The sequence below is a fragment of the Corvus kubaryi genome, unplaced genomic scaffold, assembly GCF_017639235.1.
Source record: "Corvus kubaryi isolate FWS band 111438036 unplaced genomic scaffold, C.kubaryi_AGA036_p1.0 split1-37296, whole genome shotgun sequence".
Taxonomy (NCBI): Eukaryota; Metazoa; Chordata; class Aves; order Passeriformes; family Corvidae; genus Corvus; species Corvus kubaryi.
Window position 1 is genome coordinate 13,728,567 of NW_024582075.1, and position 12,724 is coordinate 13,741,290.

General features: G+C 35.9%; 1 protein-coding gene across 21 annotated transcripts in view; it reads left to right on the forward strand.

Annotated features, from left to right (window-relative positions):
• Positions 1-12,724, forward strand: part of MPDZ (multiple PDZ domain crumbs cell polarity complex component) — a 101,959-nt gene that overhangs the window by 24,695 nt on the left and 64,540 nt on the right. For 19 of the 21 annotated variants that reach the window (XR_006013638.1, XM_042013205.1, XM_042013204.1 and 16 more), the window contains 7 exons: positions 1,038-1,152; positions 3,448-3,536; positions 5,941-6,136; positions 7,436-7,534; positions 9,467-9,546; positions 10,259-10,405; positions 11,609-11,776. Coding sequence is in view for 20 of the 21 variants with exons in the window: in XM_042013205.1 (XP_041869139.1) it covers positions 1,038-1,152; positions 3,448-3,536; positions 5,941-6,136; positions 7,436-7,534; positions 9,467-9,546; positions 10,259-10,405; positions 11,609-11,776 (894 nt within the window). In the remaining variant the exon portion in view is untranslated. The remainder of the gene's footprint in view (positions 1-1,037; positions 1,153-3,447; positions 3,537-5,940; positions 6,137-7,435; positions 7,535-9,466; positions 9,547-10,258; positions 10,406-11,608; positions 11,777-12,724) is intronic. The other 2 variants (XM_042013208.1, XM_042013221.1) reach the window with 1 other exon arrangement.

A 12,724-nucleotide genomic window follows, 5' to 3' on the forward strand; every position in this document is an offset into this window, starting at 1 on the left:
TTGGATCTTTTTTAGTGGCATTAGCTGTGGCCAAAGTAATCCTGTGTTTTCAAACAGAGGGATGGTTAATGCAGTAGAAATTTATTTTTCTTGTGTTTAATTTGGTTTCTGGTGGAGTTGCTCGGATAAAGTGCTCAAGTCAGATTCTTTTTTAGCAAGTACCATCATAGCTCTCCTGAAGTCTTTTTCAGCGCATACTTATCTAGTCAAACTGGGTTTAGTTACTATCTGCCTGCTTGCCATATTGGCACTTAAAAAAAATGTTAGCTGCTGTTTGGCATGCAGAAAGAACAGAATACAAACTTTCAATACAAACCCCCTATTGTTAAAATAGGATTTTAATATGTATTCCATTTTCATTAACAACAATAATTAATTAACCCCAAAATTAATTGTTATTGAAATTCAGAGAGTTATAGCAGGTATTAATGGAGATTGTAATTACTTAGCTAGCTGAAAGTATTAACTGCTATGTGCTAAAACACAATTTTTAAGTTTTCAAAAGCAAGAGGTGTAATTGCCTCACTAGTGACAGCTTTTAGTATATTTTAAACTTGACAAGTTTTAAGAAGATACATATAGTTAACGAAGAGAAATTTAAACAAATAGAATGCAAAATGCAATTCAGAATTTTTTTCTTCTTTTTGATAACACAGCAGTCTAAAGCTAGTTCTGAGGAGGTCCCAGAAAGGCAGCAAGCTACATATTAATGTACATATATATGTAACTTACTGTAAAAGAAATTAATTGTTCATTTTGTACAAATTTCACCAGTCATTTTAGTAATTGTTTTGATAGATTAGAGGTAATATCCCAGAGCAGTGGGGTGGGGAGGACATGACCTGCCCTACATTGCTTTACCATGAGGAATGTTACCTATTTCTTGCTTCTCTGATGAACAGCAAATAAGGACATATGCAAATTTCATACTTCCTTTTTTATGTTTGTATCTAATTTTGCGTGTTACTGACAATAAAGAATGTGGTGTAACTTTAAAGAAAATTAAGCTTCCTTTCTAATTATGCTTTTCTTATTAGGATGATGCTTCTGTTGATAGCTTTGAAGATGGGGAGAAATTCAATGTTGAACTCACTAAAAACAACCAGGGTTTAGGAATAACTATTGCTGGTTACATTGGAGACAAGACATCAGGTAATTGTTGATTCCTGCACTTTAGTATGCAGTCTATTGCATACTATGGTGTATGTACATCAAAGACTTAATTTTGGAATAGCTTCTATTAAAGGAACACTTACCCATCTAAAATCTATTTGTAGTTTGTAAAGGAAAAAGAATAAAAGCAATCGATATTATAAAATCCCACCTCAGTATTTTTAAATCAGTTTTTATCTTCATGTTCGGCTAAAGCTTGTGCTTACGTGTTTTTGAAAAACTGTCGTAAAATAGGTTGAGGCCTTTTTGTTAGAACTAGCCTTCTTACAAGACAACACAGTAGAATTCTGAGTAGTTTAAAGAGGTATTGTTATTAATTTTTAAACAATGTGTATAATGCACCTGGCACATCAAGAACTCTTTACTGATCTCTTGATATAATAAATGTTTCTTCACCTGTGGGCTGTGGCAGACAATAAATATATTTATTTAAAGAAATAAATATGTAAATGTTCGTGTATGGTTGTTTATTTTTACTTTGTAATTTCCACTACATTTTTCAGAAAAATTATTCAGAACTGTGTTAGGCCTCCCTAGGGGAAATTTGGCAAATTCGGTATTGCTAGGCAGGGATGTTTGTTCAATGTGCCATAAAACTTCTCAAAGAGCTGTTGGTTTGACTTGTATCCACATGTATATTGTTTGAAAAATGTATGGATAGGTACAAGCTATGTTATTGGAAATTTATAGCTATAATTTGTTGGATTAGAAAAACTGGACTTGACAATCACAGTTTGTGTAGGTCCGCTCTTTAGCAGCTTCCAGTTGAATCCTCAAAAGACAAATTAAGATGTAGAGCATGTGATAGATCTGAGAGCATATTTTAATTGATTTAGTGTTTGGGTATGAAATTACTGTGCTGCATGTAACTATGTTAGAGAATATTCTTGTTTTAGGAACTAATTAGGTAACTCAATTTTGTGACTTATCAGTTGCAGAACAACTTTGCTGTCAGAGAAGCAGCAATAAAACTACTGGACAACAAGTACCATGGCTGAATTTTTTGTGAATGACAAGTAACTTGTCATGTTATCATACAGCTGTTGCAGGATATAAAAATGCTTGGAAGTTGGGACGACCAGTGATGTAATTATGCACTAAACCTGGGCAAACAACTGCTTAAAAAAACCCCAACTCCTCCTCCCCCCACCAAAAAAAACCCAGCAAAAAAAAAAAACTTGTCAATGAGGTGACTTAAATATATATGTAATCTTATTTTTCCTAAATTGAATTGAGTCATTAGCCCTCCTTCCTTATAACTTTTGTCATATAGAGGCCCAGCTAAAAGTTAGCTTGAGGTTTGCAAAGGCTCTGACAGCTTTTAAAATGCATTTTGTAGTGGATTATCTTCACATCGAGCATATTCATTTTACAGAGTGGGAACATTTGTTCAGGGAGAGTAGATACTGTTAAGATTTCTGATACCAGTGTTGCAGGCCTGTGACCATCAGAATGATTTCATGCCAGTTTATGCTGTTATTTTTCCTGTTTTCGTGTAAGCTCTGCAAAATGTGCATGTAGGAACTCAATATATTTTCACTTTATTGAGCTGTAGAAGTTCTTTCAAAGGCAAGTGTGCTTTTCCTGAAATGTTTTCCTTTAGTAAATGTCCCTTCTGTAGTTGTTTTCTATATATTGCTTTTCCTTCTGATTCAAAAGTAGTAACTAGTTAGTAGCTAAAATGTTTCTGTTTTGATCGGGGGTTTTTTTGTTTCATTTTGTTGTTCTGGGGTTTTTAAAACTTTGTGTCCTTTTATCAAATACTGATAACTGCAGTTAAAAGCTGATTCAAATGTAGTCCTGTTTGCTTATAATTTTCTCAATTTGGCTCTCCAAACATGCTTTTTCTTAAATGGTTATTAAGTACATAGAAAATTCAGAAATTGCAAGATTAGTGTGTTCAAGCTGAGTTTTCTGTCCAAATCTGGAAAAAGTCAGAGATACGGTTTTTGTCAATGTTGGTTTCAACGTTTAGATTAAATTAAGTTACAATATTTCTTGTTTTGCAGCAACAATTGTGAATTTGAGATTGTAAGATTTTGAATGAAATCTGCTCCAACGCAAGCAGACATTAATCTGGGTCATTCTTTTCAAAAATAATAATAATATGTATGTTTTTCTTAAATCATTACTTTCTTTATGATTCTTTTATTATCTTACTTAGAGCTTGTGTTTTCTTTTTTTTTTTCCCCTTGCTTTGACTGATGCCTTTAGTTGCATTATTTGTTTCTTAATAACTTAGTTAACTTAATTTTTCCTGTTTCTTCATTGCAGAAGCTTCTGGTATCTTTGTGAAAAGCATTACAAAAGGCAGTGCTGTTGAACATGATGGCAGAATCCATGTGGGAGATCAAATTATAGTTGTAAGTAAACACAGGAAGAAGTGAGATCACTTGTCTACAAAACTCTGCTTCTTTAAGTTGTAAAGAAAGGCTCATTTAGTGCTTGCTTAAGATATTTACTGTCAGTGTTGCAATTCTTAGTCCTTTTTTAACAGATTCTCATTGCATGTTTTCTGCACATATGCTACCTGCACATAACTTGTATTTCTTAAAAAAATCTGTTTTGTATGTGAGATTATATCATTGTATATCCTCTTTATCAGTAGGAGGTTAGTAAGTGTGAAATTTCAAAGTTTGATTCAAATCGAGCAACTGCTTTCAAAATGATTTAAAAAAATGTGTCAATAAAGTTTTAGGTGTTCAGAGAAAGAAGAACATATTTTCATCTGTAAGCTGTTGGTTTTGTGGTGGAAATCAGGTCCTGAATGCAGGGAGTGCATTTTTGTGTCTCTCATAGATCTGTCCTTGCATTTGTGTGAAGACAGCACTAAGAACAGGTTACGACCTCTTTCCAAAAGTGTCCACGTTTGTTTGTGGAAGTATGTATCTTTTTTGTAATGATTTATATGCTGAGTACAAATGGCTAAAATGAATTATTCCGAAGTTTGTTTTCTTCTACTGGTAACGCAGAAGGAGAAAATTATTTGAGTGATCTCAGACACCGAAGAATAATAAACATTTTTTAAATATGGTTTGTTTAAGTGCAGAGGAAAAGTTAAATAGTCCCAGCTGATTTTTAGTTACTTTATATTTAGAAGAATTTGAGACATGGATGACAAATGACTAATGGTCCAGGGGATCCATTCCTCATGTAGGAGGAATTAAAATAATGAAGTATATGTGTTGTGTAGATAGGCAGAAACAAATACAGAAGTCAAGGAACATAGTATTGTAAGAAGTATTTAAGAAATTTAAGGCCCTGTGGGGTAGATGTAGAAATAATGGGATATTGTGGAGTTTGCAGGGAGAAGAATAAAATGTGGTGGGTGCTAGGGATAATGGGATAGAATTAAGAAATGCCAAAGTTTTGAATTTCAGAAAAAAACCTCTGAGTTAATAAGATAGTCAAATAGTCTCAAACAGAGGAGGCCAAAATTTTATTCTTTAAAATATTAAAATGATGACCCATCAATAGCATCTGATTTGTTGCAACAGTGTTTTATTTGGAAATTGGACTTCATGGTGTTCATTAGTAGACTTCTCTGTATCTGAGTTTACTTGACCTCAGAATGACTGCTCTCTGTAGGTCTTTCTACCACAGTGGATCGATGTGTCTCTCCTTACTCTTCTCTCTCCAGAACTCCTAGCCATGGCTGTGTTGGTTTATTCACCCAGTATTTTCTCTTTGGAGGTAGGGATGGCTGAAGTGGTTGAGCAGAAAGGCTGCACAATATGCCCTGCACAGCACATGCTGTATCCTCTCCCACCTTGCAGAGCAGATCTTCCTGGCTGCACCATGGTGGGCACTCCTCCCCTCTTTGCTGTGGTGCTGGTTGTCACCTAGCTGTGGGGTACTTCCGTGGGAGTGCTTAGCATATCCAGTTACATAAAGTTGTACAGGTTTTGTTCTTGCTTGTCAGGATTTCCAGGATTGTCCCAGGATTAAAGTGTGCACGAGATGTCACTGAGATGATTTATTGCTGAATCAGTCTCATGTTTATTGTAGGTTGAGACAGCAGAGTCATTATGAACAGCATCTCTAATATCAAAGGCAGTAGTTACAGTAACAATAGCAGAAGTGGTAGGCCTGGCAGCAGCAGCAGGTACAGATGCCAGGTAGCAGCAATTCAGTGAGGTAGCAACAGCTTGCTGAAGAAGCAGCAGCCTGCCTCACTATCTCTCTACAAGGCTTTTTATAACTTTTTTAGCCAATAAGCAAATGCCACAAACCTTGCTACACATTTGTACCAATCAACAGTGTATAATTTGCTGCAATGCATACTTTCTTATCCAATAAACATATTGCTATTATAGCCTATTGCACAAGCTTACACTAATACATCTTAACTTTCTAGGAAACTTTATTATTAAACTCAAGACTCTTTACTCTTTTATTTATCACTATTATTTCTTGTATAAAGTATATTTTTACTACATTTCTATTCTTATAAGGCATATTTATTTCGAAACTACAAAACTGCATTTGCTTTAGTTTTGCGAAAGCTTATTGCTCTAAGTCAGGCAGTTTTCGCCAAGGCTGCAGATCGAAACATGTATCCATTTCTACCTGCTCAAGCACAATGTCGTTTATGTATTCTGTCAGCACCTGCGGGCTCTCTGTGAGAGAGCTCCCTGCAACTTCATTTCCCACACTTGCTCCTCCACTTGCTTTTTGCTTAGGCTAACAGATGCTAAGAGCTCACTGCATTGTTTTGCCCTGAACTTTTTCTTCCTGGGTGAACTGAAAAGCTGCTTAATCCTGCAGGTGGATGGAACAAATCTTCAGGGTTTTACTAACCAGCAAGCAGTTGAAGTTTTGCGGCACACAGGACAAACAGTTCGGCTCACTTTGATCAGAAGAGGTCTTAAGCAGGAAAATCATATTCTATCCCAGGAGGACTTCAGTGCTCCTGTTGAAAAGGACTTACTCTTCCAAACAATGGATAGTACTACAGCCAAAGGTAATTAATACTGGCTTTTCTGTAAAGTTGGCTTGAAACATTTTTCTTCTCAAATGCAAACTGGAAATAAAACGGGCCAGAGTAATTCTGGGTACCTATTACAGATGGCAGAGCTGCTGTGCAAAGCTGCTGCACATGAGGGTGGAATTTTGTCTACTGTGGTTTGATTAATCTTTTAGACACAGTGGTATTATTTGCTACATTTTCAAAGTGAGTGTTGAAAATTCTCTCCTGGATTGCACTTCTGGCTGAATTGCTTCAAGATTTTGATCCTGCAAATTTTTGAATGGTAAGAAGGCAGCAAATGTTTTATTCATGCTCAAGAGTGCATTCAAAAGGAAGCAGAGAAAGACCCTCCTTGATGAGCATAACCAATGTCATCTCCTTTCACTCTTGTTACAAGCCTCAGGTATGAGAGGAGTAGCCTGTATTTAGAAGCTGATAGGGTATTGACAATGATGTGTAAAATGTTCAGAAGCCAAAGACCAGTATTAATTTTGCTGCTGATGACATGAGATTAGTGCAGCTTTAACTTACATATTCTGCACATATTTGAGTATATGTGCCAGATCTTGAAAGTCAGTGTGTTTAAACACAAGATACCCTGCACAAGGGCTGGAAGCACAAAGCAGCTGCTTGTGTTGTAATTTGGTGTCAGTGAAAGTATGTCACAAATAGTCAACGGATGCCTAATCCCCACCTTGCACAAGATTTTCAAAGACCCGCTAGCGTGTTACCTGTATGTCATCCTCTCACTCCTACCTTTAATAAGAAATATAGATGAAATGTTCAGAATGCTGTTTCTCTAGCCAGCAGGTGTTCAAGACATCTGACAGGCAGAAACATACGTAACAGAACTTGATGGTAGGAGGGGTTTTCTACATATGAAAAGTGTGCCAGGTGTGCAGATCTCCAAGTCTGTAGCATTTATGTTTTCAGTGTCAGCTTTCTGAATTGCACGAAGGAAAAGAAGTAAATTGATACAAGATTGCTAAAAGATGTTAGATATATTTTCATTCAGTCATAGAAATGCAGGTACTGATAGTTGTGCTGGGTTTTTTGTTGTTTTTTTTTTCCATTGAAAACTCACTGGAGAAGGCAAAGCATTAATAGAAGACAATGTCTTTGAAATGTGATTTTTCTTGTGGGCCCATCATGCCAGATTTCATTTGCCAAATATGGGTACTCTGAAGTCCAGTGAAGAAGAGAGTTGGTGCCCCAGAGCATACCTGTGAGCTTGATGAGTATTAAACATACAAAATAGCTAAATAGCTGAAAAGATTTCTTCTTTTTTTTCAGATAACAATGAAATAGAACAGGCGTCCCCATCACTGTCATGCAGTGCCAGTGTGGTAAATATTGGAGATGACATGAAACAACAGGAAACAGGTTCTCAAGGTTTAATATTTTATTTTGTGAAAATGCACTTCAGTGGGCTTACACAAAGATCAGGTGTTTTGTGTGTCTTTCCATCTTCTGTGCATTCTGTAGCTGAGGTAGAACTACAAAGTCAAAGTAGTTGTACATTTAATCGTGTACTCTTGATCATGAGTGCTGTAGGAGCAGGACTACCATATGTGCCTGCAAGTAATTACGTGCTGAAGATGTCACATGAAGCAGTCTGCTTTGGCTACTTGCTCAGCCCTCTCCTAGTCTAGGTTTGCATAGCTACTCTTTTTAGTCTAGTCTAGAAAAAAACCCTTTTCCTCCCCATTCCCCATTATCTTTACAATATCTTACTGCCCAGCTACAGTTCCAGGGCTATTACATCTTCTGACAAATTTCCTTTTAACAAATTCTTGGGTTTACATTTATTTCAATCTGTATTGTCTGATAGTGTTTGAAATTCAGTCAGTTCTGGTGCACTGGTATCTTCCAAATTTTCCCATACACTTTGTCAAAATTTTTATTTCCTAATGGGTATTTTTTTCCTGCTTGAGCTCCTAGAACACTGTTCTGCATTTCAGAAGTCCTGTGTGATGATATGTTTTTCAGATTCAGACATAACTTGATGTGTTAACTTGATGTGTAACATTTTTGTGCTTCCAGAGTAAAAAGGGGAACTGAAAAGTTCTGCAAAATGTATCTTTTCATAAATTATGCTTTTTGATTTTCCTGGATAGCTGAAGGCATTTCTTTTTAATGTATTTCCTTCAGATACTATGTCTTGGCTTTGGGGAAAGCAATATCCTATTTGAACACCATGCAAGATCTGATTTTATGCTTAGTAATGTCTCTGAGCAATGACTAGACTTAAAACAGTGTTTGAGATTCTTAGTCGTTTTCTATTCTTACTAAAATCAGTGGGATTCAAGAACTTTGTAATAAAGATCCTTGTCTTTGCCTTTGATGAGCATTCAGATCTGAAGAGTTTATTTTGATATTTACTGTAGACACAGCCAAGACCATGGACCTTGAACATGTAGTATCCTGTTAAACTTGCTGTGCCTGCTGGCTGTTGTATCTAAATACTAATTTTTATTGCTTTCTGCCGTAGAACCTAGACAATGTGAATGAGGGGAAAATGAGCAGGAAGAAAGCATTTTTCTTTTTTTCAGACCTGCAGATAAATGTTCAATAGAATTAAGATTTTCCACAGTTTGCTACCTAGCCTGTTACTGTACTTTTCCCCCTTCCTTTCCAAGTTCGTTGCTGTTCTTTAGCTATTAGAATTTTATGTCATTGTATGTGGGCGTATACATGAGTGGCAAAAAAAAAAAAAAAAGCAAAGAGGTTGGACTTCTTGCATTCTATTATTGACCTCTAGGGCTTACAGTAAAGTCTTCACAGTTGTGCTCATGGTTTTAAAAATAAAAAAAATCTCCAGATTGTGTTTTTGGACATCCTCTGTAAAATTCAGGGTCTGTTCAAAAGGATCAGTACACAGTTTATGTTTTTCATCCCCCTGAATTAGTCTGATCAGCCCACATGTAGTCTGATTTAACACAGGGCATGAATGCAACCTTTTAATTTCCTTTATGCCTATTATCTTGAAAAACGGCAAAGAATTGACTCAACTCTGAGGCTAGTGTAAATACGTATCCTTTCTTCACAGCCACATACACCAAATTATTTGACTGAACTTCATGTCTTTCAAAATACACAGTTAGTTTTGCATGGTTGGAATCTTAATACTATTTTGTGAGTTTTTCCTCTGGTAAACCCAAGCTTAGTGAGACTAAACATACCGAGGTTGTAGTCCTATTTAGGAGAATTCTGACATCATGGGAACGATTGTGTCACTGTGCATGTTCCATATACTTTATCAGTTATAGGAATTGACTAGATTTTTTAATTCTTTGTCACAATAATTTTAAATATAAATTTTAGATTTCCAGCTAACTACTACAGAAGAAGCAACTACAAAGATGAAATGGCAGAGGATTATGGGTTCTAATTACGAAATAGTGGTAGGTAAATTTTGTTTACTATTGTTAAGTGTCCGTCTGTCCATCTATTATGTTGACAACATATGGATAGAAATATGTTTGTATTGTATTTGTTCCTTCATGTATAAAAATTACATATACGTTCCTTAGTATGTTGAGATTATTTCAATTATAGATTTTGAATGCAGATATGTATTTTTCTGTATTTTATCAAAACCATAACAGACTCATTAGATTACTGTGCCCATGACTATTGTTTCACTGATTTTCTAGCTTCAGGAGGATAAATGTGTATTAGAGAAAAAAACAATATTTAATATTAACTTCAAAGCTCCCTTCATTAGCTACAACTTGAGACTTCATACCCATTCTGCATACTGAATAAATGGTGTAATGTAATGATGTAAATAATTCATAGAACATATACTGTAGATACAGATTAAACGTGGTATCTGAGTTTAGGAGATACTGCAAAATCATGTGTCATAGATGTAGTGTCTGCAGAAGTATGTATTATTAGATACATTGTTGTCATAAACAGTTCTCACTTGTATATTGCAAAGTGGCATGTGATCACAGAGTTAGTTTTTATCTGACTGTCCCCATTACATATGACAGTACTTCTGGTTTCTCACTTCTGGAATTTTGACCTCGTTACATGTAAATTGAAATGGAAGGTAACAGATCTGACTGTAAATGTGACAAGTGTAACCATTTCTTCGTCTTATTTTAGGTGGCTGTGGTTAACAAGTTTAGTGAAAGCAGTGGGTTAGGGATAAGTCTTGAAGCTACAGTGGGTCATCATTTCATCAGATCTATCTTACCTGAAGGGCCAGTTGGACGAAGTGGCAAGCTGTTCAGTGGAGATGAGCTGCTGGAAGTAAGATAAAATACTACTCTATCTTAGTCTGCATTCAGTAAGGTTTTTGAGCTGTAAGTTTCTTCTCATAGGTTATGACCATGGGAGTGATGCATATCTAACTGCATGCCAGTTAGTGGTTGAGTAGTCACTTCATATGTACTTACATATATTTATGTGAATAACTATGCTTATGTACATTTCTCAGCTGGTACCTGACTTTTCACATACAAACATGAGTCTCTGTTGTGGTCTAAGCTCAGCTGGCAAGTAAGCACCATACAGCCACTTGCTCACCCACTCCACTCACCCCCGGCCTGGTGGGATGAGGAGGAGAATCAAAAATAAAACCTTTTAAGTGGAGATAATGGCAGTTTAATAATTTAAACAAAGTATAATAATAATGATAATAAAAAGGAAAAAAAAAACCCTCAAGCGATGCACAATGCAAGTGTTCACCATGTGCTGACCAATGCCAGACATTGTACCCAAGCCCTGATCACACACAGCACACCTTCCAGTTAACTCCCCAGTTTGTATACTGGGGGCATAATGCTCTAGGGTGTGGAATATCCCTTTGGTCAGTTTGGGTCACTTATCCCAGCTGTGTTTCCTCACAGCTTTTTTTGGTTTTTGTACCTCCTCAGTAGCAGCACATGAGACACTGAAAGTCCTTGATTCAACTTAGCAGCAACCAAAACATCAGTGTGTTATCGATGTTATTCTCATACTGAATTCAAAACACAGCGCTGCACAGCTACTTAGAATAAATTAACTCTATCCCAGCTGAAACCAAGACAGTCACCAAAAAAAGAATATATAGCAAAAACATTAAGACTGGATGGGATTATCCCTATTCAGTGAAGGGACTAAACACCTAATTACTTTTCTAAATTATTTTCTTGGAATTAAGATGTGAATTTGGTTTACATAAATGCAAGAAATATGAAGCTACAGTGTATGTGGTGTTTGTAGGGTGACGTAATGGAATTTAAAAGACTACACATTCAGTTCGATGTGTACCTTGGTGCTGAGCACCAAGCTGAGTAGAATTTAAGAGTTGAAAGTGTCTATTAGCATGAGGATTTTTGTTGCTTTTATTTTACTTTTTTTTTAATGAGGTGATAAGTGAGTTGGGATTTTCTTGGGCTTTTTTTACTCATTTTTGCTTATTGTACTTATAAATACTCTGTAGTTCTAACCATTGTGTATTTATTTATTGAGGTGAATCAGATCTCTCTGCTTGGAGAAAACCACAAGGATGTGGTCAGTATCTTGAAAGAGCTGCCTATTAAGGTGACAATGGTGTGCTGTCGTCCAGTAGCTCCACCCATCACTCAACCAGAAATACTAGAGAGTCTAAGCCTGTCTGAGGTTCAACTCACAGAAAAGGTATTTTGTCTTTAAACAATCACTGAAAATGACAGTTTCCTTGAGAAAAAAACAGATGAAGTTCTACATGACTAGAAATATGTTCTAATATTTTTTAAACTGGAGCCAGACAAGTAGGAAACAGCAAATAATGTTTATCAGCCATTTTTAGGCCACCAGAAGGTATGAATCCTGCCTGGTCATAGATAAAAATATTCTAGGATGTGGGGCTGTCAGTTTCTAAGTACCGTACTTTATGTTGTGTAGGTGAGATATAGGGGTATGGCAAGTTGAACTGTGTGTTCTTTAGAATCTGAGTGTATTTAATCTAGTTTTGAGCTTTGCTTTCTGGGTTCACATTGCACATAACTGTGTCTGCATTCATCGACTGACACTTCCGTCGCTCGTAAGTGCACAGCTCTGGGCAGGCTGGTGAACTAAACATGTAGGAACAGCACAGGGTGTAGTATACAAACCAGTAGCATTTGTATGAAAAGAGAAGCAGTTAACTGAGTTCCGAGCAAGGCACCAAATTCAGCTTATAGTTTCTAAACTTCTCCATGAAACCAAGTGAAGAACAGACTGAAGAACAGTCTGTGTATGTACGTGTGTTTGTTTTTACTTTTATTAAATATTCTGACTACTACTATACTATACTGTCAGTATTATTATGTTTAATGAAGGCATATTCTAGACATACAATTTAATAACATATATTTCCTGTATATTTGAATGCATATACTAATAAAGTTTTTTGAAGTTTTTTGTTTGACAGAAATTCCATTTTGTAAATATTTTTCTAGTCAGTAGTTTAATATGCGTGGAGCATAAAGGATATTTGAATTTTGTGCTAGGTTTTTCAGAGTACATTAAATCTCCTGAGTTCACTTCTTCTGTATTTAGAGATATATCACCTATTTTTTATCTTGTTTTTTTTAAGCAGGGGTTTGTCTCTACAGATTCACAAGT